This window comes from Xenopus tropicalis, chromosome 3 (genome assembly GCF_000004195.4).
Source record: "Xenopus tropicalis strain Nigerian chromosome 3, UCB_Xtro_10.0, whole genome shotgun sequence".
Lineage (NCBI taxonomy): Eukaryota > Metazoa > Chordata > Amphibia > Anura > Pipidae > Xenopus > Xenopus tropicalis.
In genome coordinates, this window is record NC_030679.2 from 94,230,284 (window position 1) to 94,254,085 (window position 23,802).

At 40.2% G+C, this 23,802-nt stretch overlaps 1 protein-coding gene across 2 annotated transcripts; it reads right to left on the reverse strand.

The window, feature by feature from the left end:
• On the reverse strand, positions 1-23,383 carry clk3 (CDC like kinase 3). 2 transcript variants are annotated; one of them, NM_001011462.1, is made up of 13 exons: positions 23,340-23,383; positions 16,466-16,632; positions 15,294-15,516; positions 11,576-11,669; positions 9,824-9,890; positions 9,441-9,557; positions 7,859-8,025; positions 5,317-5,411; positions 4,666-4,795; positions 3,980-4,062; positions 1,378-1,457; positions 910-1,000; positions 1-812 (listed from the first exon to the last, which is right to left on the reverse strand). In NM_001011462.1, the coding sequence occupies exons 2-13, from the start codon at positions 16,630-16,632 to the stop codon at positions 630-632; spliced, it is 1,497 nt and encodes a 498-aa protein (NP_001011462.1). In that variant the 5' UTR covers positions 23,340-23,383; the 3' UTR covers positions 1-629. The 2 variants fall into 2 exon arrangements, with proteins under 2 accessions (NP_001011462.1, XP_012821982.1); XM_012966528.2 differs by lacking the exon at positions 11,576-11,669 and having other exon boundaries at positions 23,340-23,351.
• Between the last annotated feature and the right edge of the window lie 419 nt (positions 23,384-23,802).

The window sequence follows — 23,802 nt, forward strand, 5'->3', positions numbered from 1 at the left end:
TTTTTTATGAAAACAAATCACCTTCACAAATTTATTGATAGAACAAACTTTCAGTAACAAAGACAGGGAAACTATTAAGATCCTCCCTATAATATAAGTGGCACACCAGTAAGAGGGAAGTGTGCTTTGTAATATTCTGGTTTAGACCTTGCACCTCCTTCCCCACTGAAATTCAGCTGAGTACTTGCTCAGTGCTCTACCTCCCTGAGTGCACCCATATATACATTTGTATGAACTATTCACCTCTAATAAATAGAAAAGCAACATTTGTGTTACATGGCTGCAGCTTCCCACAATGCTCTGCACTAAAACTGACAGTAGGACTCAGACGATGAACTATAAGTATCCACCATGATCACAGGTACGCAGAGAGATCACATTGTTCTTAATGGCTCTTGCACCATAATCAAGCAAATTGACAAACGCTTGAAGTGTGCAACTTCTATCCTTGATTGCTGTTGACTAAATTGTGCATGTGTGTGTAGCACTGGTCCTCTTAAACAAAGAAAACAATATTACAGATATATTGGGAAATATGTTCAGAGCAAGAAGCGTGCCACAGTGATGATACAATCAGTCCGAATGACAGCAATATACTCGCTAAAGTGTCCAGTCAAACTCTGTTCGTGTCATCTGCTGAGGTCTCTTGAGATTCGGTTACCCAGAGCATTCTCTTCTGGCTTCAAGCAAGTGAAAAATTGATGTTCCAGGGCTTCCTGAAGCGTGATGCGCAGCGCAGGTCTGAACTCCAGCATCCTGCTCAGCAAGTCAAACAGCTGCACGTGTTCCGCAGAATCACTGCTCTTGTAACTCTAGCAGGAACCCAAACATAAAACATCAATGTTAGATTCAGGCATGGAAACACTGAGAAGGGGTTTCTAGCGGTTATGAGAGGGAACAGATGCTTGCCATAAGTTGATGACAGTTTTTGCTGACATATCGACCATCTGAAGAATTTTCATCCCAGATCAAGGAGCCATTGTGGAAGTACTTTTGTTTCCTGGGGGGAATAAAAACAGCAAGATATCAAATGTATTTTCTATTTTTCTAGCAAAATTAACTGCTAGATAATTGGGACTGACATTTCCCACATACTTTAACAAATAAACAGTCCAATGTTGAAAGTGTTTGTGTGTTTAACCCCCTCCCCCCATGAGTCCAGTGGACCAAGCAAGCTTCAGACTGAGTAGAATACAAACATTTTTAATAAACCTTAATAAACTGTTTATTCCTTATATCCTAAGCTTTCTCAAAAAAAAAAGAAGATAAAAATGGTTGTGAGGTCTGCTCCATACAACACGGAAGCTATACCCAAGGTATGCCAAATTATAATCATTAAAAAGCACCAGAGCACATGGCAAAAAATAACTTCCTTACCGAGTTTTATACACCATGCGGCGTGGTAGTGGTCCAAGGATCTTCTCCATCATTACTAAATGCTCCCGGTTATCATGGGTCTGCCATAAACAATAACAATCAGTCATTCAATGGTTCCTGGGAAAGCAGGATCCAATGAGAGCAAGATAAACAGGACATGCACACGGCTGTACCTTGAACCTGTCAGATTAGAAGATCTGAACTTTAAACCACTGTTTTTTATCTCATTTTATGGGTTTCCTCAAAGTGCACAGGGCAATGTTACACTGCACTATAGGTAAATGACTTAGGGCTGACACACAAGGGGAGATTAGTCGCCCGCAACAAGGAAGATTTGTCGCGCTGCGACTAATTTCCCTGTGTGTCACAACCCTTAAGGACTGCAGAAAACACAACTTTAATAGGATAGCATAAAGGTCTAAGGATATGGTACCATGTTCTGGTGCAACTAAATATGCCCCATTGGTGAAAATAAGAATTTTAGCTACAGTGGCGACCAGTGGGTGGCATGCAGAAAACAGCTAAATATATGTGTATAATGTGTCACATGCAGGTATCCAATTATGCACTGCACCTGTATTCCAACCTCCCTGCCTGTAGATACTGGCATACATAAGCACAGCACAAATAAAAGACAAATGGCCATATCGTGTGTGCAAACCTTAAGTCACAATATGATAGAAATATGCTAAGACTGGAACAGGGCTGCTCTATTAGCCTGGGTGTACTGGAACCCCTTTACACAATAATAACATGGTGCGATGAACAATGCCTATTATTTACTATTATCACCCCAGAGCACATTGATCATGTATAGTGCTGCCAACTTAGCTGATAGACTTCAAGATAAGAGATAAGCCACTATTTATATCTAATACCAGTATAAACTTTGGGGGTCTGTGTGCAAGAAATAAAGCTAACTCTCTAACAAAACTCACAGACTCAAAAGCTGGAAGCTCAAACAATGTTTTTTGGGGTTGATTGCTGGCTGGTCTGTACAAAAGGCAGTCCCAACTTGCTAGCACACTATGTATTCCATTTATAATTGTTAAAGGGTTAACTATGGGGTCTAACTATGCATGAAATTTTCATGAGGAGCCATGGGTAGAGGACAGCCATAAGCACATATGGAAATGTTTGCATTGTGATTTGTGGCACACCCAGAGGAAACCCTCTCAATCACAAGGAGAACTTCAGCCTTAAAGTTCCCTTGGTTGGATGCAAAGTCAGGACCTCAGCACTGTAAATGAATTCTTTATAGCAGTGCTGTCCATCTGGCGGCCCACGACCCCCCTCTGTGTGGCCCCCTTCCTGTCTGGCTGCTGTGACTGCTTACCTTTGTGTAAGTTTTAAATGGTATCAGTACTGAGATTATCTGGCCCCCTGCATTGCTCACACCTCAGATTTAGGCTACAATTCCCACGTATTGTTTAAATGTGTAATCCCCTGTACTGTTCACACCTTTTAATCCCTGCATTGTTCACACATGAGGCTCAGGCTGTAATCATCCACATTGTTCACCTCTTCACACCTCAGACCAGAAGTGCCAGCATTGTGTGACTGTATGTACTGTGTATGGCACACACAGGCAGCATAGGGCAGACAGAGTATGGCACAAACAGGCAGCATAGGGCAGGCAGAGTATGGCGCACACAGGCAGCGTAGGGCAGGCAGAGTATGGCACACACAGGCAGCATAGGGCAGGCAGAGTATGGCACACACACAGGCAGGGTAGGGCAGGCAGAGTATGGCACACACAGGCAGCATAGGGCAGGCAGAGTATGGCACACACACAGGCAGGGTAGGGCAGGCAGAGTATGGCACACACACAGGCAGGGTAGGGCAGGCAGAGTATGGCACACACAGGCAGCATAGGGCAGGCAGAGTATGGCACACACAGGCAGCATAGAGCAGGCAGAGTATGGCACACACACAGGCAGCATAGAGCAGGCAGAGTATGGCACACACACAGGCAGGGTAGGGCAGGCAGAGTATGGCACACACAGGCAACATAGGGCAGGCAGAGTACAGCTTGTGTTAAACACTTTGCCTGCCCTATGCTGTCTGTGGGAGGTGAACCTGTCAGGGGTTTGTTCTGGGAGTTTGTTAGCAGTTGAAAAAACCATTAAATGGTCCCTAAGGTGTGTAATTATGAGCTGGGGGTTGCTGTGCTATCCACAGGGGAGGAGGAGGCATATGGATTTAAGGGTGTGTCTTAATATGACATAATATAATTCTTTCACATATGAATGAAGCATTTAGATTTTTGCTGCGCTGCCACTATTAATGTGGGCATGGTCTTAAAAGCTCTTGTGATAACATGGGTGTGGTTTGAAGTGGGCATGGCTTAGAAAAGGGGAGTGGTCAAAATGGCTTCCATTAGCGGCCCTCCACTATGTATGCTGGAGAAATTCTGGCCTTCGGCACCAGAGAAGTTGGACAGCACTGCTTTACAGTATGCAACAGTGCTGCCCGGTTTATAAACTTTAGTGCAGAGTCTGCTGCAGAATTACAAGTAGAGTGGAAAAGAAACGGGACTTTTTTTTCTTTTTTCTAAAAGGTATATATTAGACTCATTTTACACAGGGGCTGGTGAAATTACCTGAAAAAGGGTGAATCCAGTGTAGTATTCAAATAGGATGCAGCCCAAGCTCCACACATCACATGGTTGGGACCAGCCCAGTTCTGGAAAAATATATATATAATGATATCAACACAATAATGAAAAAAAAACATCTATATAGATTTATTATATTCCTCAAGCTTTCTATACATTATGTAAATCTGACTGTAGCTGCCAATAAAAACAATCCACCAAACTGCAATGAAAGCTTAATCTGATCACATATATTTGTTTTTATAGTTTAGCGATTTACCCCCATATGTAATAAAATGCACTCAGTTTGCCTAGGTGCAGTAACCCATAGCAACCATTAGGATGTTTGCCATTCAGGTGACCAGTAATGGCTACCTACTGATTGGTTGCTATATGTTACTGCACCAGGGCAAACTGTTATAAAACCCCATTTATGTTTTATTGAGCTCCCTCAGTCTAAAAATCTTAGCTGCTAAACTGTAGATCTCAGAATCCAAGAGATACTATACTGTTAACATCCGGGAAATATACAGTATGGTCAGACTCCTAGTATTTAGTGTCACAGTGCATATTATGCATTTTATATTTATAATTTAAATATGGATATTTTTCATATTAAGATTTTCATTCTCAATAATGACATATGATGCCCTTCACATAGCCTACACACAACAAACAGGGAGACACCTCACCAAGTATCACTTCTGGTGGACGGTAGTGGCGTGTGGCCACAATAGTGGTATGGTATTCGTGGTCAAAAGTGGCACTGCCAAAGTCTACTATACGGATACTGGGATTTTTCACGCATTTTTCTTCACACTTCTAAAAGGGAGAGAGAATTAATTAAGGTCACTACAACTGTGTGTACATGAATCACATATACAGGAGAGTTGTGGGAAAACTCCAAGGCAAAGTAAAATATAATCTGAGGCCAAAACCGTTAAATAATAGATTATCTGATCAATGCTCATGCCCAGGCCCCATATTTAAGTTCTTATACTTTAGAAGTGTATATATTTAAAACAATGTGGATTTCTACCTTATAATCAAACAATTGCTAAGCCACAGCATGCCCACATCAACGAGAACCCCTAAAGGTGGTCCTTTACATCTGGTCATAGTTTACATAAGGCCCTGCCTGCATTATCTAGGGAAAAGTGTCTTCTGACCCATGCATTGATCCTACAGTCTGATCCTCCATCTCAAAATGTTTTTCTAGGGTGGCTGATATCCAAAGACAGCAGGCCAAAAGTTACCATTTTGTTGATGGCACCATGTAATCGTCACCTTTAAGGGTGTTTGATTAATCCCCCTTTTTGGATAAAAAAAAAAAATATACTCACCTTGCTCTCATTATAGCAGATGTCATATTCTGAATTCACAAAGAGAATGTTCTCAGGTTTGAGGTCAGTATGCGTCAGCTGATTCTCATGCAAAACTGCCAAAAAGGCAAGAAATATTATACACTGTACCATTCCTGCATTAAAGGAAAAGTAACACTAAACATTTTTAAGTAAAAAATCTATTCTACCCTGCCCCAATAATTGCCCTATCCTACAAACCATTTATTATTTTAAATGCTGTAGTATAAAATACCTGTTAAAAGTTGGCTTCCGGTCATTTGAAGAAAGGCAATACGGCTCAATCAATCGATCGCCGCATAGTGGACGCTTCCCCTGATACCTGCATCGCCGTATCACCTTTCTTCAAATGACTGGAAGCCAACTTTTAACAGGTATTTAGTACTAAAGCATTCAAAATAATAAATGGTGTGCAGAATAGGGCAATTATTGGGGCAGGGTAGAATAGATTTTTTACTTAAAAATTTTAGTGTTACTTTTCCTTTAAGATAGCATGGCAATTGGCTCCAAAAGAAGTCAAGTATATTATATACTATAGACATGCAAGTTTTACATTATGGGTAGGTACTGAATTCTTGCATATCCCTGATGCCCATGATAATATACGTCTTTGTAGAGAAAAACCGATAAACAGAAATTAGCCATGCAAATAGGCAACTTTCTCACTGCATGCCAGGATGTGTGGGAGGCGCTAACTGGCTGATTCCAGCACAAGTTGGCAAGCGGCAATGTGCTACTGACATACAGCATTGTTGAGTTGATTTCAGCAGCAAAAAATGTTCAAAAAACCTTAATGTTTCTAAACTATTGGAAAAAACACATTGTTAAATACATTTACTGAGAATTCACTATAGTTAAGTTTCCCTTTAAGTACACATTACATTTCTAGCTAGAATATATGAGGAACCTGTAACTGGGTTTATGAAGGCATGCAAGTGTTTTGTCCCCTGCAGAGTATGCATTCACATTCCATTCTTCCTTCCCATATTTTCTAATGAGTACCACCCGAGCTTGCTTAAGTTATTTCACTTTAAAGGACATGTAAACCCCACACACAAAAATGTAATCAGTGAACAGCCTCTTTGAAATCTTTCAATCCCTGCCACACTGGTTGTCCTGAGGTTAATAGTAAGGCTGCAACATCCCCTTAATCACTTAGATTTCCTTCTCCTCCTGTAACCCACTCAGCCCCCCCCCCTCAGGAATTTACTTTGGCTGTTGGCTTGTGGGCATGCTCAGTTGTTCTAAGCTCAGATTACTAAACATGCCCCCAGTCTAGCAGCCAGTAAAGAGATGGCATTGCTGGTTCCCATAGAAACTCACCTCTAGCTGTCATCTTCAGTTTTTTTTCTCCTGAGCTCAGCTTTACCATTACAGTGCTCAAACAAAGCAGAACTTTTATCAGAGACAGTTCTGAGTGTGTGAGCCTGTATTCTTGATGAAATGTATGCTGAATAAGGGTCTGTGTGTGTAGGCTGCTTGCAGATTTAAATGTATCCAATTATGTATCAGAGTAAAAATGGCCACCAGGTGAAAGCTGCTATTTGCTTTAGGAAAATGTGATGGTGCTGGCAAACAATGGGGATATATGCATTAGAAATGATGCCATTTGGGTGAGGGAGGCATGCCCAACTGATATACATTGTAGGCAAATGTAGGCTTTACATGCCCTTTAAGGATATTGCCACAAAGGCGGTTACTCCACAGCTGATCCACTTCTTCCTGTATCTGCAATGACAGATGTGACATTGGCCTGTGTGCACACGGACCAGATTTTGGGCCAGAACATGAAATTATTCATTTCTCCATGTGTCCCACATGGTACCTGTCACTGCAGATACAGGAAGAAGTGGAGAAACAGCCGTGTGTGGCAATACCCTTAAAGAAAACCTAAATAGTGAATACTTTAACCAACAGATAGGCTACTCAATATTATATAAACTATTAAAGAATCTTACAAAACTGGAATATATAGATCAGTAGATATCTCTGACCTTGAGCCACCATTTTGTAATGGGCTGCGTGCTCCCTCAGAGATCACATGACCAGAAATAATGCAGCTCTAACTGTAACAGGAAGTAGTGTGGGAGCAAAAAACCTAACTTTGTCTAATCACTGGCTGATGGGGCCTAGCGTGTATGTGGGCCTTGGCTTGTTTGTGTGCACCGTAAATCGTATGATGCCAGGAGGGCAGCCCGTAGTACTTAAAATGGGCATTTTCTATTTAGGAGTACCCAGTGGCACACATTAAGAAAAAAAAAATTGTGAAAATAGTTTATTTAGATGAAGCAGGGTTTTACATACAAGCTGTTTTATTTGGTTTATTTTTAGAGAGGCCTACATTGTTGGAGGGGTATTGTTCTATGAACTTATGCAAGCTAGGGTTGTACTCATAAGATGTTTTTCGAATAGGAAGGTAGGATAAATCACATGGAATGTATATACATGCTCTGCAAGAAACACAGGCAGAGAAACAGTTTTGTGTGGCAGTAGCCTACAGAACAGAGGTCACTGGTGAACTTACACTTTAATGCTTGGCACAACTGGAAGGCCATGTGCCGAATATGTGCCAGAGGATACGGTAAGAAATTATTCTCTTTCTGGAACTCAAAAGTGCTTTTCCCCAGCAACTCAAAGGCAATGCAGACATGTCCATGGAAATCAAACCAGTCCCTCATCAAGACACACATACTGCACAGAAAGTCAAATCAAACATTTCAAAATGTATGCATATACAATGGAATGGACAGAGCAGCCCAGCATCCCTATTTTATGTTTCTAACAGCCCAGTGAGATACTGTACAATATAAACAAAACCAGTGTTTTATAGAAAAGTATATTTCAGCAAAATTGTTTTAGTTCATAAGTCTGCATATAGGTTTTTTCTTATTGACTGTACAAATGTTCTCCTTCTTTCTCTGACATGAGTGATATTGGTATAAGCTCATTATTACAGAGCTAGCTGAAAACACACTATACACACAGGTATGGGATCTATTCTTCAGAAAGCTCAGGACCTGGGGATCTCCATCATTTGGATAAGCATGCCTTAGGGATAGTTGAACATATTTATACAGGTATTGGAACTTATATGCAGAGTGTTCAAGATTATGGCCTTTCCATAATTTTGATCATCACACTTTAAGTCTTTTAATCGTTTAAACATTTAATAAAACCAATAGGATTGTTCTGCCTCCAATATGGATTCATGCAGCTTAAATTACCATCAAGTACAAGGTACTGTTTTATTATTACAGAGGAGAAGGAAATAATTTTTTAAAAATTAGATTAGAAGTTTATGAGAGATGGCCATCCTGTAATTCGGAGCTTTCCAGAAAGTGGATTCCATACTTGTACATAAAAAAAAAGATGCAATGTGCATTAAGGTCCTGCAAAATAAATTGTATTTTAAAAAACAATATTATGCATTCCAAAAAATTGAGAACTTATTAAAGTGCACAGAAAGAAGGAAAGGCTAAAGTACTGGGGGTGCCAAATGTTAGACCCCCCCAGTGATAGCAATCGCTTACCTGATACCCCCTGGCCAGTGCTCCTGTTAGAAGAAAACTGCATCAACCCGGGGTTAATAGCGGCGAGCAATCCTCTTCCTTCCTTCTTCATTTGGAGTAATTAATTTTTTGTTAAAATTCAGCTTTTCACTCTACTGCGCATGTGCAAAGACCGAAGGAAGAAGAGGAGGGCTCGTTCACATACACCCTGTCCGGTGCAGTTTTCTCCTAACAGTAGCACCAGCCGGGGGTTTCAGGTAAGCGACCCCCCCAGTGATTGGAACTTTCCTTTAAAACAATATGGGCTTTATTTACTATTCTTACGTGCAAAAACAAATTGGCTGCAGCAAACCAGTGAATATTTAGCACTAACCACTGGGCAGAGAACAAATTGAAGTGGGAGCAATGAACTGTCAAAGGGGCGCAGTTTAGGTTGGAGCAGGGGATTGGGATGTGGCAATGCAAGCAAATCTGCATTTCCACAGGGTGTTTTCTTATTTTTATTCCCCGGTGTTATGTAAATTCTCCTTCTATCCACCTACTGTATGTGACATGTAGTTAAAATAGTATTCTACTTTCAGAAAAGCAATGCTTTACTTTTTGTTGTCCTGATCTCGCTCTTTGATTTTCTCCAAGACATTTATTTCCAGCTGCGCTGCCTCCCGGTATTTCCTCACATTCCGGATGATCTTGAGAGCTACTCGGGAGTTGCCTCTGTACAATATAAAAAAAAGTCTTACGGTTGGTCTTGGAATGTAGGGTTAGCAAGAGAGTACTGTACAGTTACAAAACTGGGATGAAATAAAAGGTACAAAGTTTGCGGTAACTCACAGCAACCAATGAGATGTTTGGTTTTAAACAGGTGGCAATAAATGTTATCTTCTGTTGCTTGTTATTGGCGATTAGACCTGTAGCAAACTTTGCACCTTTTATTACATAACCCCAATTAACTTCGAATATAAGGTAAGGTGTATTCTTACCTGGCAAGATCCAGACACTCCACCACTTTGCCAAAGGTCCCTTTTCCTAGGTCTCCAACAATCTCATCTGAAAGATACAAAATATAGCCACATGCTATGAGAAATTTGGCAGCAAGGGAATATATACCATGGATTTGCAGCAAACTGACCAAACTACTTCACTGTCAGAAGGACCAACAAAAACCAAGACATGCTTGCTTTTCTCAAGGAGTTCAACAAATAAGATGAAGGTGAAACCACAATTCTTAGCTACGTTTACCGTAATAAAACAGTAACACCAAAAAATGAAAAGTATTTTAAAGTCATTAAAATATAAGGTACTGTTGCTCTGCACTGGTAAAACGGGTGTGTTTGCTGCAGAAATCCTACTATAGCTTATATAAATAAGCTGTTGTGTAGCCCCAGGGGCAGCCATTCAAGTTTAGAAAAGGCGAGAAAGCACAGGTTACATAGCAGATAACCGATAAGCTCTGTAGAATATAATGGGGATTTATCTGTTATCTGCTAAATAACCTATGCTTTTTTTTTGTGAAAAGCTGCCCCCATGGCTACAGAGCAGCTTTGTTTATATAAACTTCATGAGGCAAATACACCAGTTGCACGACAAAATATATTGTAATTACTTTTATACACTCATTTTTTTGTGTTACTGTTCCATTAAATTTATAAATATATTGCACTACTTGTCAGACACTGGGTCACCTAAATATAAACTAGGAAATGTTAACAGAAAAAAAAAAAAATATATATATATATATATATATATATATATATATATTTTTTTTTTTAGATGCGGCCTTGAACAGATATTGGACTGGCAAATCTGCCTTTAAATAGTTGCAAACATTATCAGTCAAAAAACAAGTTGGAGATGCTACCACTGTGTCCCATTCACTTGGCCTAAGTCTACAGGAAATCAGCAAATTGTTTGTTAGACTTAAAACACCCAAACCATTTGTTAGACCTCATTTACAGCTGAACTTCAGCTATGATTCTGATCAGTCAGATGAAATCTGGATCTGACCAACCTGGGTCAGAATCACAGCAAACACACAGATATATGAAGACTTCCTTTTTGTCATCAAGACCAATTTAAAAACCTGCTTATTAAAAGTACAATACAGAGCAGAAGTAAAACAGATAAATATAGATGCTTCCATTACAGGTCATGTTCAACTATGTTTGCAAAACAATGTGACAAAAACATAGTTCCACCTATTCTGATGAATTAATTTTTACATTTCATAATATAAAACTACAAGAAGGTTCTGCTTAGGATTCAGACAGGAGTTCCGCTATTCAGGGATGTGGGATCCTCTTAAATATCTATAATTACACAATAACCTATGCTGAAGTTAATCTCACAGGCATGCACACTTATTGCAACAGACATGTAACAATGCTTCATAGCACCAGGGCCTCAGTCTACACTAACCACTAATGTCATTATTAATTAAAAAGGCAAAGATGTCAATTTGGCTTGGCCAAGCATTGCGCAGCTCAAAAGAAGACAATATTTATATACTAGTGTTGCAATTTACAGGACCATATTTTTAAATGACTATGGGCTAGCTAAGATTACATTTTTGCAAAAGGGACACTGCTGGCCTTTCTAACAGTGAAGGAAGAATTCACAAAAAATATCTGCAGGTAATTTTTCTCCATTTAACTCCCTCAGCTCAAATAGGATGGGTTGGTCAGAGGAAGCTGCAAGTAAAGAGGTTAAAATTTTTACGAAAGTGGTTTCAGTACATCTCTCCTGGATGCGTTCTCCCGTCCGGCACACCAGGTGCCCTTCCTTATCATTCTCCACATTCTGGCTGTCCTTAGTGCTCCGCTGGCTCTTCTGCACACCAAACCGCCCACAACAGACAAGGTGGTTTCCAAAGATGGTTCAAATCAGGGAGTCAGGGATATTAACACGGCACAGGTCCAAGGCGATGATGATTGGGAGGTGTGCGGGCAAGTAAAAACATAGAACGATAGGGAATATTGCAAAGGGATATGTGCAGGTTAGAGACAGCTCTGCATGAAGGCCAGACTGAAAGCGATATTGCACTTGTCTTAATCATGAATTACAACCCTTTTTCAAGTCCCTTCCAGACTGAAAGCGATATTGCACACTCCTCTTAATTACAATAGGACGAGATAAAGACGTGAGAAAAAAGGATAAATGGGAGAAAGCGCAGGCGTGACTGGTGAAAAGAAGAATGGTATATGGGGAAATGAATCAAGGCATAGTACATAGTACCTTACAAGGAGGAGGAAAGGCAAACAGATAAAGAAAATCAGAAACTAAATATGGAGGAGCAAAGTGACAGACTATGAGGAAGAAGAGAACAGTTAAATAGAGTCACTGTAATGCAGAGGGGTGAAAAGTAGTGACAAAAAAATGTATATCATTTAAGCACAAAACAAAAAAAGGGAAAAAAGGAAAATATAATGTTGAAAGAACTCAGATTTTTAAAATTTCTTTAAACATGGATACTATGTGGGGTTCAAGTAGGTGGGGTACACTGTACCCTGTTTGCCTAGGAAACCCCCAAACCAGCACGGATACAAAGCACATACAAATATGCAGCTCTAATGTACACAATAACTTAAAATTCAGCGATGAGATGAGACAAATACAATTAAATAACAGAAAACTTAAAGGAGAAGGAAAGGCAAAGTCACTTGGGGGTGCCAAAATGTTAGGCACCCCCAAGTGACTTTAATGGCTTACCTTCTACCCCAGGCTGGTGCCCCTGTATGGAGAGAACAGCACCAGCCCGGGGTAGCTGCAGCGCTTCCTCCTTCCTGCTTCAGTGCGCGCGCATGCGCAGTAGAGTGAAAAAGCTGAACTTTAACAGAGAAGTCGACTTTTCACTCTACTGCGCATACACCTGTCCTTAGTCCTTCCAAAAGCGAAGGCGGAAGGAGGAAGAGCTGCGCTACAGTACCCCGGGCTGGTGCTGTTTTCTCCTTACAGGGGCACCAGCCTGGGGTACAAAGTAAGCGATTTAAGTCACTTGGGGGCGCCTAACATTTTGGCACCCCCAAGTGACTTAGCCTTTCCTTGTCCTTTAAAGCTAATGAAAAAAATATATACCTAGATATATCATAACAAAGCTGCCCAAACACAGGCAGATCCGCTCGCTTGGCGAATTCTAATGGCGGCAATGGGGCAGTCAGTTCGGGGACCACATCAACGAGCCAATGCGGTCCCCGATCCGACTGAATTTTCTAACCTGGCCAATCGATATCTGGCCAATTTCAGGCCACATATCGGTCGGCCAGGCCCCTCGTTTCTGCCCCTACACGGGCCGATAAGCTGCCGAATCAGTCCAAGGGAGCGATATTGGCAGCTACAATCGGCCCGTGTATGAGGACCTTAACACTGGTAGAAAGAAAAATACGGTCGTTTTTCATAGGAAATATGTTAAAGTTGCCAGCAATACATATTGTGTGTGCAGTGCCCAAGGAGCATACTTGCAAGAAAGCAGGGAGGACACTAGTCCATAAGCTTGTAGAAACCCTGGTACTCTATTAGGTACACATCTAATTTTCCTGAGGCTTCTTGCCTGATGAGTTGTGCTAACAATAGCAATATGCTATACATAACTTGTTACCCAAGCATAATAATCATAAGATTAATATACTAAAGCAAAAAATTCATCCTCAGCAGTAAACTCTATATGCACATCTAGCTAAAGGGACATTTCTTATTATAAATTAGAAAATGCATCTACAAAAATACATCACTGAACTGAAGTGATCCAAATTTCTACCTCAGTGAGGATTACACAAAGAAAGAGGTTTTCAGGTGGTCACAATCCAGCTGTTAATAACTCTACAACCAGTGTATAAAATTTTCCATCACTGATTCAAGTGATGAAAAGAAAACTTTTTAGGTCTAAGTATGAAGAGACGCAAGAATAATAAAGACAGAGTCACTAAGCGATTGTGATGCCTGAGAATACAACACAGTTGGGGCTGTCCACGATACAAATAATGGAAGTAAATTGCAACTTTTCTGTTTCTGCTACAGGTATGAGAACTGTTATCCAGAATACTCAGGACCTGGGGTTTTCTGGATAAGGGATCTTTCCATTATTTGGATCTCTATACTTTGTCTACTAAAAAAATTATTTCAAAATAAACCAAATAGGATTGTTTTCTTCCATTAAGAATGTATATATTAGTTGGGATCAATTACAAGGTACTGTTTTACTATTACAGAAAAAAAGGAAAAAATACCCATACCTGCACAAACATTTTAGGGGAAAAAAAAAGGACCAATACATATATTATATATATTCCCTGGTTCCATGTTTCGTACATAAAATGTGACATTTTTGGATCAGAAACATGTTGAGAAATCCCCTGGGGTTTAAAATTGTGTAAGGATCAGCAGACTATGTGCATAAATGTGTCTACTGACTTTGTCTTTAATCAGTGTTGAAGGCTTTTTTTTCCTATAAGCAAGATATTCTATATCTGCTACTAATGTTACAAGATTTGCAAATGGGGAATGATTTGATCTTGGTAACATTCAATGTAGAAACATTTATCAGCATATCAAATGGTCACTTATATATTAATGGGAAAACGTGTTTTTTTCAGAACGCATCAGTTAATAGAGCTTCTCCAGCAGAATCCTGCATTGAAATCTGTTTTTCAACAACACAGATTGATTTTTTTTTTTTTATATTTAATTTTGAAATTTCCCATGGTGCTAGCCATATTCCTTATTTCCCATGGTGCCACAGCCACGTGGCCTGTGCTCTGATAAACATCTGTCACACTTTACTGCTGAGCTGCAAGTTGGAGTGCTAATGTAAATTGGACTCTAGCCACCAGAAAGTCTTGAAAATTCCAAACTGAAAACATTATTTTATTAAAGGACATGTAAAGCCTACATTTACCTACAATGTATATCAGTTGGGCACATCTCCCCCACCCAAAAGGGCATCATTTGTACTGCATATATATATATCCCCTCCGCTTGCCAGCACCATCACATTTTCCTAAAGCAAATAGCAGCTTTCACCTGGTGGCCATTTTACATTTAAATCTGCAAACAGCATACACACACAGACCCTTATTCAGCATACATTTCATCAAGAATACAGGCTCACACACTCAGAACTGTCTCTAATAAAAGCTCTGCTTTGTTTGAGCACTGTAATGTACATTTTTGTGTGTGGGGTTTACATGTCCTTTAAGATATAAAATGAAGACCAATTGCAAACTGCCTCAAGATATGGTTTACTACATTTTAAAAGCTAATTTAAATGTGAACTGGCACTTTAAGAGCTATGGGCAATACATCAAGATGTACGGGGGGTGGTCCCTTGCAGGTAAAAATTGCTTTTCAAGAGTTATTAAGTATGATAAACATCTTAACCTAGATTGCTTAAAAACAGAAGTCTGCTCAGCATAGGTAATTCCTGAATGGAATTTACTCACCCAGTATGCACATACTCACCGAGGAAGAGTAGCTACCAGACCTAGTGCTGTGTTTGTGAGAGATCTTATGAGGCTGTTTCTCAGCTTTTGTCTTTGTACGGTCTCTTGAGTGTGGGCGAGCTGGAGACCGGGTGGAGTAGGAATAGCTTTTGCTGTGGGATGAAGTACTGTGCCCTTGAGAAAAACGAATTTCACTAGAGTGCGTCCTCTTGCACCGATCAAAGAATGTGTCCCTTTTCCAGCTGTTTAGTAAGCAAAAAGCTTTCAGTATCAATATCATGATGCATGCAGCAGAATATAAATAAGTACAGGTATAGGACCAATTATCCAGAATGCTCGGGACCAAGGGTATTCCGGATAAGGGGTCTTTCCATAATTTGGATCTCCATACCATAGGTCTACTAAAAAAAAAACAATAAAACATTAATTAAACCCAATAGGATTGTTTTGCATCCAATAAGGATTAATAATATCTCAGCTGGGATCAAATACAATGTCCTGTTTTATTATTACAGAGAAAAAGGTAAAACATTTTTAAAAATCTGAATTATTTGATTAAAATGGAGTCTATGGGAGACAGGCTTTCCGTAATTCGGAGCTTTCTGGATAATGGGTTTCCAGATAACGAATCCTATACCTGTATTTTTATAATTTTTCTCTCTCGCTCATAAAAATTTCCTTCATAACCTCTTGCATTGCTCACTCCCAAGCTCTTTCATAAATATTTATCATGGGAATGCTCAAACATTTCTGAAGGTTTTATTGCAGTTACCAATCCACTGCTGAAGGCAACAAAAGCAGTTGGACTTAAGTAGCCATAATAAAGAAGTACAGTAGCACCTATTGTCACATGTTAATAAACATTTCCTGAAGTGTCTAATTATTGCTCATAAAACAGCTTATGTTCATTATATAAGGTTAAAGTTAGCTAACACCCATATCACCCATGCAATTTGGCACCTGTCTTTTCAACCCAGCCCCATGATCTGTAAATGGAAAAGTGTTGGAACAGTAGTGAATATTTCCAGCAGGGAAACCTGTCAAATTTTCCCCACAAAATAAGCATTTTTACAATAAAATGTTTTCAAGATGAGCAAATGTGCATACCCATTCTTGACCACGCTGTTTAAATTGAGCAGACTATACATCCTCGGCAGTTTACCCTGAATTTATCTTTCTTTGTATTCTTACCTTCTTAAGCAAGACCTATACGGAGAAAATCTGTGTGCACGTGGGGATATTCTGTGTGTATGTAGTCGGCGGCCATCTCGCTCTCTGCTTGGGGATCGCCTCCTCCTCTTCCATGTTTGGACTATGTCCCCTTCTTTAGGTGACCAATACCTCTTTCTTCTGTGCATCTAGTTCAAATAAAGGACTCAAATTAGCATAACTCTCATCTTTCAAATTCTTCTGATAACAAATTAAGTTTAAGTTGTAGAAGGAAGTGTAACCAACCATTTTAATTATTTTTACTCTGATGCTGCATATTAAAGGGGACCTTGTAATTTTATATTATATATATATATATATATATATATATATATATATATATATAAATACACTGTAGGTCATTAAGAGGGGTGGAACTTGATGGACTTTGGGTTTGGTCTTTTTCCAACACAGGATTAACTTTGTTTGTATAGCTTTATTTACTTAGAATTATTTGTGTGCACAATGCTTTACATTTCTACAGTACAGTAAAAATATTACAATACCATGTGTCAAAAGACAAGAATGGGGAATTATTACATTTTATTTAATTTCAAAATATCAATTACAGGAAGACTGAGACTGAGCACATGGGAGCAATCAGGAGACTGAACTGTTCTTAATGATTCGGCCTATGGTAACATATACTGGGCACATTTTCCTTCTGTCTCTGCTCATGCTTATTTATCATATTTGGAGATAGGCCCTTATGAGTTGTCAGTTCCTTGTTTGTTTGATTAATTGGATTCATTTGAGGACTGTGTTACACAAATATGGATTGGTTTCCTTTTAAATTTCCTCGAACACCTATAAATGTTTGTAACTTGTAATTTGCTATACACTTGATAAAGGGCATGCAGCCCAGAACATGTTATGGGAATAAACACTTATTTGCAGCAAGCGCTTCTATTACGGCTTTCTCCCAGCTCCAATCTTATTTTGCAGTACCATACAAAGAGACTTTTTTACATGACAAGATTCGGCTAACCTTTGCAAAAAGCAACCACCTGCCTATTTAAATTAAATCATTTCAGAGACTTGGTGTAGTAACACATGACTTGAAAGACAAATGCAAGTAGTTTGCCTACAATAAAAAAAAAAGCCTAAATGCTTTGGCACACAAATGTATTTGGACAAAACAAGCTACAGCTATACACCTTCCCTTACTTATAAGAAAAACATTTTTTGTAGCTGTAAATATTGTAAAATGCTAATAGCTTAATATATGACCCAAAAGCAAGACAAGAGCAACACCAGAGCAATCTAGCTACCCACAGGTTACACAGGAGAGAACTGTAACCCACCCCTTAAATTGCCAAACACATGTGTCCTCAATACAGAAACAGTTTTGCAAGCAGAATGGGTATACAATCTGGTTTTCACAGTAACACTTTAGACAGACAGACAGACAGACCTCAAAGGAGAAGAAAAGGCTAATAAAGAGTCTCAAGCTACAGGCATACCTTCAGTTGTCTCAATAGTGCCCTTAAGTCTCCCCATATTTTTCCCGTTCAGATGATCAGAAGCCAAACAGGAAGAAAAAACGCTGAGCTGCGTAAAGAAAGTTCCCATAATGCCTCACTCCTGCACCGAGACAGAGACCGAGACCAAGTGTACATGCTCTGTTTGTAAGACTATGAATCAGCTTCCGGCTGATTGGCTCAGATCCACATTCCTAAGGGGGGCGGAGTGAGTTCTTAGCATTCTTGAGGGAGGGGGGAGCAGGAGAGGGGAGAGAGCAGAGAGCTGCGTGTCTCTGGCACATGAATTACAGACACAAGAAATCTTTTGACAGAGAAGTCAGTGCAGAGTTTCTGTGAGTGCTTATGGCTGTATTTACATTGACCTTTCTGATACAGCTTACTTAGTTTTTACCTTTCTTTCTCCTACAATGCTGACAAAGCTAATGCGCCTAAAGATTATAGACTAGTAAACCTTGTACCTTTAGCAGAGATATTTTAATGGGATATTAAAATACGTAGTTCATTGTTAAAGAGCTAATGCTTTTCTATATATAGCATAGAAGTACAATTAGGACATAAACAGTAACACCATTAAGTGGAAATATTTTGTATCTCTTCAACCCTAATTTCAAGCAACAACTGATACATTCAGTGTTAAAAATGTGTTATACACCAAGGCTACAGTAAGAAGCAGCCTGCATACCATATCTAAATCCATTTTTGGGTAACTAAAGACAGCAAAAATGGTAAATGTACTCGCTGACATACAGCAGCAGTAAAGACTGGGAAAATCACTTCACGTTTAAAAAAATGCGAAACAAGATATATTCTATTTATAAATTATTTGTTAAGTTACATTTGTAATATAGATTCCATGTTTACAATGATGACAGTATCATAGCAGGTAGCATATTACATCTACACAAGCCCAGTAGCACAGTAAAATGCCGGTGTACCCAGTTAGACCTGTGAATGTCTCGGCCTCATCAATGCTAGCCATTATTTTAAAATTATTTACTATCTTACATTCAGTGACTCAACAATAGATTATTCTGTCTAAGAATCAGGCAGGAGTAACAATAATGAAATTAATGTTAAATGCAAGTCAGGCTGCCACCATTAGTCACTTTCACAGAATGCTATAAAACAGGCCAAGCTTGTTTTAATATCCTTTTATCTGAATTACTCTCCTCTTTATTGATTAATTTTTACATTTAATCTGCAGACTACAAATTTAAGGCTTGGGTCAGATCAGGGTGGAATTTTATATACTCGATAAGACAGAGTTGTTTTGTTTTTTTTTGTTTTTTTTTAAGAAGACCTATACCTACAAAATGAATACTTAACTAACAGATAATATAAATATCAAACAATCTTTTTATACATAAACATATTCGTAAATGTTACCCTTTTGCAGACCTTGGACCAACTTTTTTGATACTCTGATTTCTCCCTCAGATTACCTGACAGGAAATAATGCAGGTTGTAACCGTAACAGAAAGAAGTGTGGGAGTCAAAAGCAAAGCTCTGTCCATTCATTGGCTGATGTAACCTAGCATGTATGTGTGAGCACAGTGAACTGTATGAGGCAGAGGGCAGCCCATGAATTGGCAATATTCTGTTTAGGGTTTTCCAATGGCATATACTACTAGCAAAGTCTACAACAGTTTATTTAAATTAAGCGGGATTTTACATATAGGCGATTTTATTCAATGTATTTTTATAGAGACCTGACATTTTCAGTGGTATAGTTCCCCTTTATTGAAAGGCTGGTTAAATAAACATGGAGGCAGTGGATATCAGAGATCAAATATTTCCAGGGCTCATTCCGATTGCGTAAACATGGGCATTTAAACCGACATCAACTATTTAATATTATCAATCTATTTTGGTTACAGTGTGGCACTATCCTCTCTCTTTGCCCAAAATATCCATACACATATTTACACAATATCAATTAGAGCACTGGCTATATATCCACGTCCAGCAAAATAAAACTAAATCAGAGTGAATCTGATAAGTCTGCTTGAATTATCTAGTACAGAATCACATACACTTATACAATCTGTATGAGACTGTCGCACCAAAGGAGCAACAAACCGCAGCTCTGATGTATATGAAAGAGAAATCCAATTTCAACTGCCAGTCGATTTCATTCTGTACCAGAAATGTTTTTAGTTTAGTCAGCCCACAGAGTTGGCCCAACTACAATCACTCTGTATAGAAAATGTGATGCAAATTAGTCAGATAAGGCTAATCCATTTCAAACTCCTAAATTGTCTGATCAAATGGATTGTATTTTGACAGGAATGACTATCAGCTGATTAAAGCATTTACCCATATATGACTGTACAATAACTTGGGGCAGAATTGCATGGTAAGCACTTCATATTATATATACATACACCTGTATAGAAGATCTAGACCAGTGCTGTCCAACTTCTGTGGTACCGAGGGCCGGAATTTTTCCGACCTACGTGGTGGAGGGCCGATAATGGAAGCCATTTTGACCACTCCCCTTTTTGAAACTGCACCCACTTGAAACCACACCCGTGTTATCACATGACCATACCCCATGTTTTAGTACAGCAAAAACCTGCCATACTCTGCCTTCCCTACCCGGCCTGCCTGTGCCATACTTGGCCTGCCTGTGCCATACCCTGCCTGCCTGTGCCATACCCTGCCTGCCTGTGCCATACCCTGCCTGCCCTACCCTGCCTGTGTGTACCATACTCTGCCTGCCCTACCATACTCTGCCTGCCCTACCCTGCCTGTGTGTGCCATACTCTGCTTGCCCTATGCTGTATGGCACACACAGGCAGCATACAGTGACACAGTGCTGGCACTGCTCCTACAGTCTGCACAATAACTATATATTAACAAACTTTTTAATTACAGTACTACCTCAGTATATGTTCTTTTTGTAGTGTGCAGGGATTATTTATGGGTTTCTACTGCTCCTACAGTCTGTCTGAGGTGTGAACAGGGGAACAAATTGGGTGATTACAGTCTGAACCTGAGGTGTGAACACTGCAGGGGGTGAACAATGCAGAGATTAAAAGGTGTGAACAGTACAGGGGATTACATTTTTAAACAATACAGAGGGTTTACAGCCTAAATCTGAGGTGTGAACCATGCAGGGGGCCAGTTAATCACAGTACTGATACAATTTAAAGCTTCCATAAGAGTAAAGATGGCCATACACCAGCAGATCCGCTCGCTTGGCGATGTCGCCAAGCGAGCGGATCTTCCCCCGATATCCCCACCTACGGGTGGGCGATATCGGGGACCATTTAGGTAAAAAAAATAATAATCCGATCGTTTGGCCCTGGGGCCAGACGATCGGATTATGTGGGCGGCAATGGGGCAGTCGGATCGGGGACCGCATCAACGAGCCGATGCGGTCCCCGATCCGACCAGATTTTCTAACCTGGCCGATCGAGATCTGGCCAATTTCAGGCCAGATATCGGTCGGCCAGGCCGATCTGCTCTCCCCATACACGGGCCGATTAGCTGCCGAATCGGTCCAAGGGACCGATATCGGCAGCTATAGTCGGCCCGTGTATGGCCACCTTAAGCCATCAAAGCAGCCAGACAGGTGGGGGGGCCACACGGGGGGGGGGGGGGGGGGGTCGCGGGCCGCATGCCAGTTGGACAGCACTGATCTAGACCATGTAATTCTACCAGAAGATGAGGGGGGATGTATACAGAATAACCTATCCCCTATTATAAAATATATGAATATCAGAAGTCATAGAGGAGATCCATGACTATAAAAAAGGACAAGGCTAATGGCCAAGTGCTTTTATACAAGGCAAATTCTAATAGCCTCATATTTTACAACTGGAGATGTACATTTATTTATAATACACGTTTCAGAGAGTAATGTGACTCAAATGACACTAACGCCTATTATAACTAATGGCTAACTTATTGCTAATGGAACTCCTTTGTGACTGGTAATTAGAGATGTAGCGAACTGTTTGCCGGCGAACTAATTTGCGCGAACATCGGGTGTTCGCAGGTTCGCGAACTTTTCGCGCATGTTCGCAATTTGGGTTCGCGTGGCGTTTTTCCGCTGCATTTTTTCTCGCCCTAAAAACGCCGCACAAGCCACACATGGCATTTTTCAGCAAATCCAGTTTCCATGGTGCTAATAGTGCGAAATAGCAAAAAACGCTGCGTATTTCCGCTAGGTCTGCCAGCTGCCTTTGCGTATACATAGGAATAGCTTGCATTTTTACGCAACGCTGTGTCAACAAAGTATTTTTCAGAGAAATTTTTGCCCTTGATCCCCCTCCTGCATGTCACTGTCCAGGTCGTGGCACCCTTTAAACAACTTTAAAATCAGTTTTCTGGCCAGAAATGGCTTTTCTAGGTTTTAAAGTTCGTCTTCCCATTGAAGTCTATGGGGTTTGCGAACTTTCGCACTTTTTGGCGTAGGTTCGTGAACTTTTTTTTTGAGGTTCGCTACATCCCTACTGGTAATATCTTTATATGTTACAAAATGGGGTACATTATTATATAATTCCAGTATTATATATTTTTCTTTTTGTAATGTGAAAGCAATATGCATATTGCATATGTAAATATATTTAGTTAATCTGCACAGCAACTGCAACCAGAAAAAGAACAATATTATGAATGTATAACCCCTCTGGGTCCTGTAATGCTTTGTAGCTCCCAATGCTTTAATAAAGATTTTTGATATTTAACATGGAGTGTGCATGTTACTGGATCTTTTGTGAATGCTACTTTCCTAATATAGCAAAAGCAATATGCTTAATGCTAAATCAGGAAGTGGAATGTGTAGAGCAATTTGCTTCCCAACAATTCCAAATAACGTTATGGTAGTTTATAAAATAAACCATGGAAATGGACCGTCTAGCAAGCAGGGGCGTCCAAAGCATCTACGTATTATGACGGGTTTCTTAAAGTTTACAAGGGGGCGAAAAACGAAGCTATTACGCAGGATGCCAGCACTAGCCATCTCCATCCTCTTGTGAGTGCTTTCCCAGAATGCCTGGCAGTGAGAGAACGAATGGGAGAGCCCATTACTTGGCACCCCTACACTATCCCCGCGGTTCCAATGGGCACTGGATGTGGGGAAGGCAGGCGGGAAATTCTAACGAAGAGAAACGCTAGACGTACCAACACATAACCATGTGTTCATTGCTTTACAATAAAAAAGACATAACAAATGCAGCGATATGTTTTTTCAAACGATAATATTAGCGCCCACGTTAAACAAAGATCTCATTATAAAGGTGCCGGGACTTCCGTGGCGCTAATTGGTACATCACATAATGCGTCTGTTACATTACCGGAGCCCCCAGGAAGCCTATACCAACACCCGCAAAGTAATCAGCCCCTACAGCCAACTTTAAACTTACCACATAAAACTGACGCTCGCATGGAAAACCTTCCAGGAAGTCGTGATGTCATAGCCACGTGACCAAGATGTGCGAGTGGGTGTGACGTCACGTAGAGGGCGTGCCTAGCGCCTGTCCCAGTTCAAAACCTGCGGTACGTCACACTTGAGGGAAGGGATGTCTTGCTAAGCGGCTATGGAAGAGAGCAGAAAATTCAAATATGGCAATGTGGCGATGCGCTGCGCTAGAATGGGTTTGCAAGTGGCAAATAAAAAGAGCAGCGGCTGGCGAGGAGGAACTGTTATCTGTTCCCAGATTTGCTGAGTGAAATCAGACTACACAAATCGGATAAATAAATAGATCACACCCACTTTTTGGCCACACCCCTGTAAAACGCTTCTGAAAGACAATCCAAACACTGAGTCAGGCAAACAGCTGAGAAGAGCAAGGCTTGTTTCACAACACGTATGGGAATAAAATAACT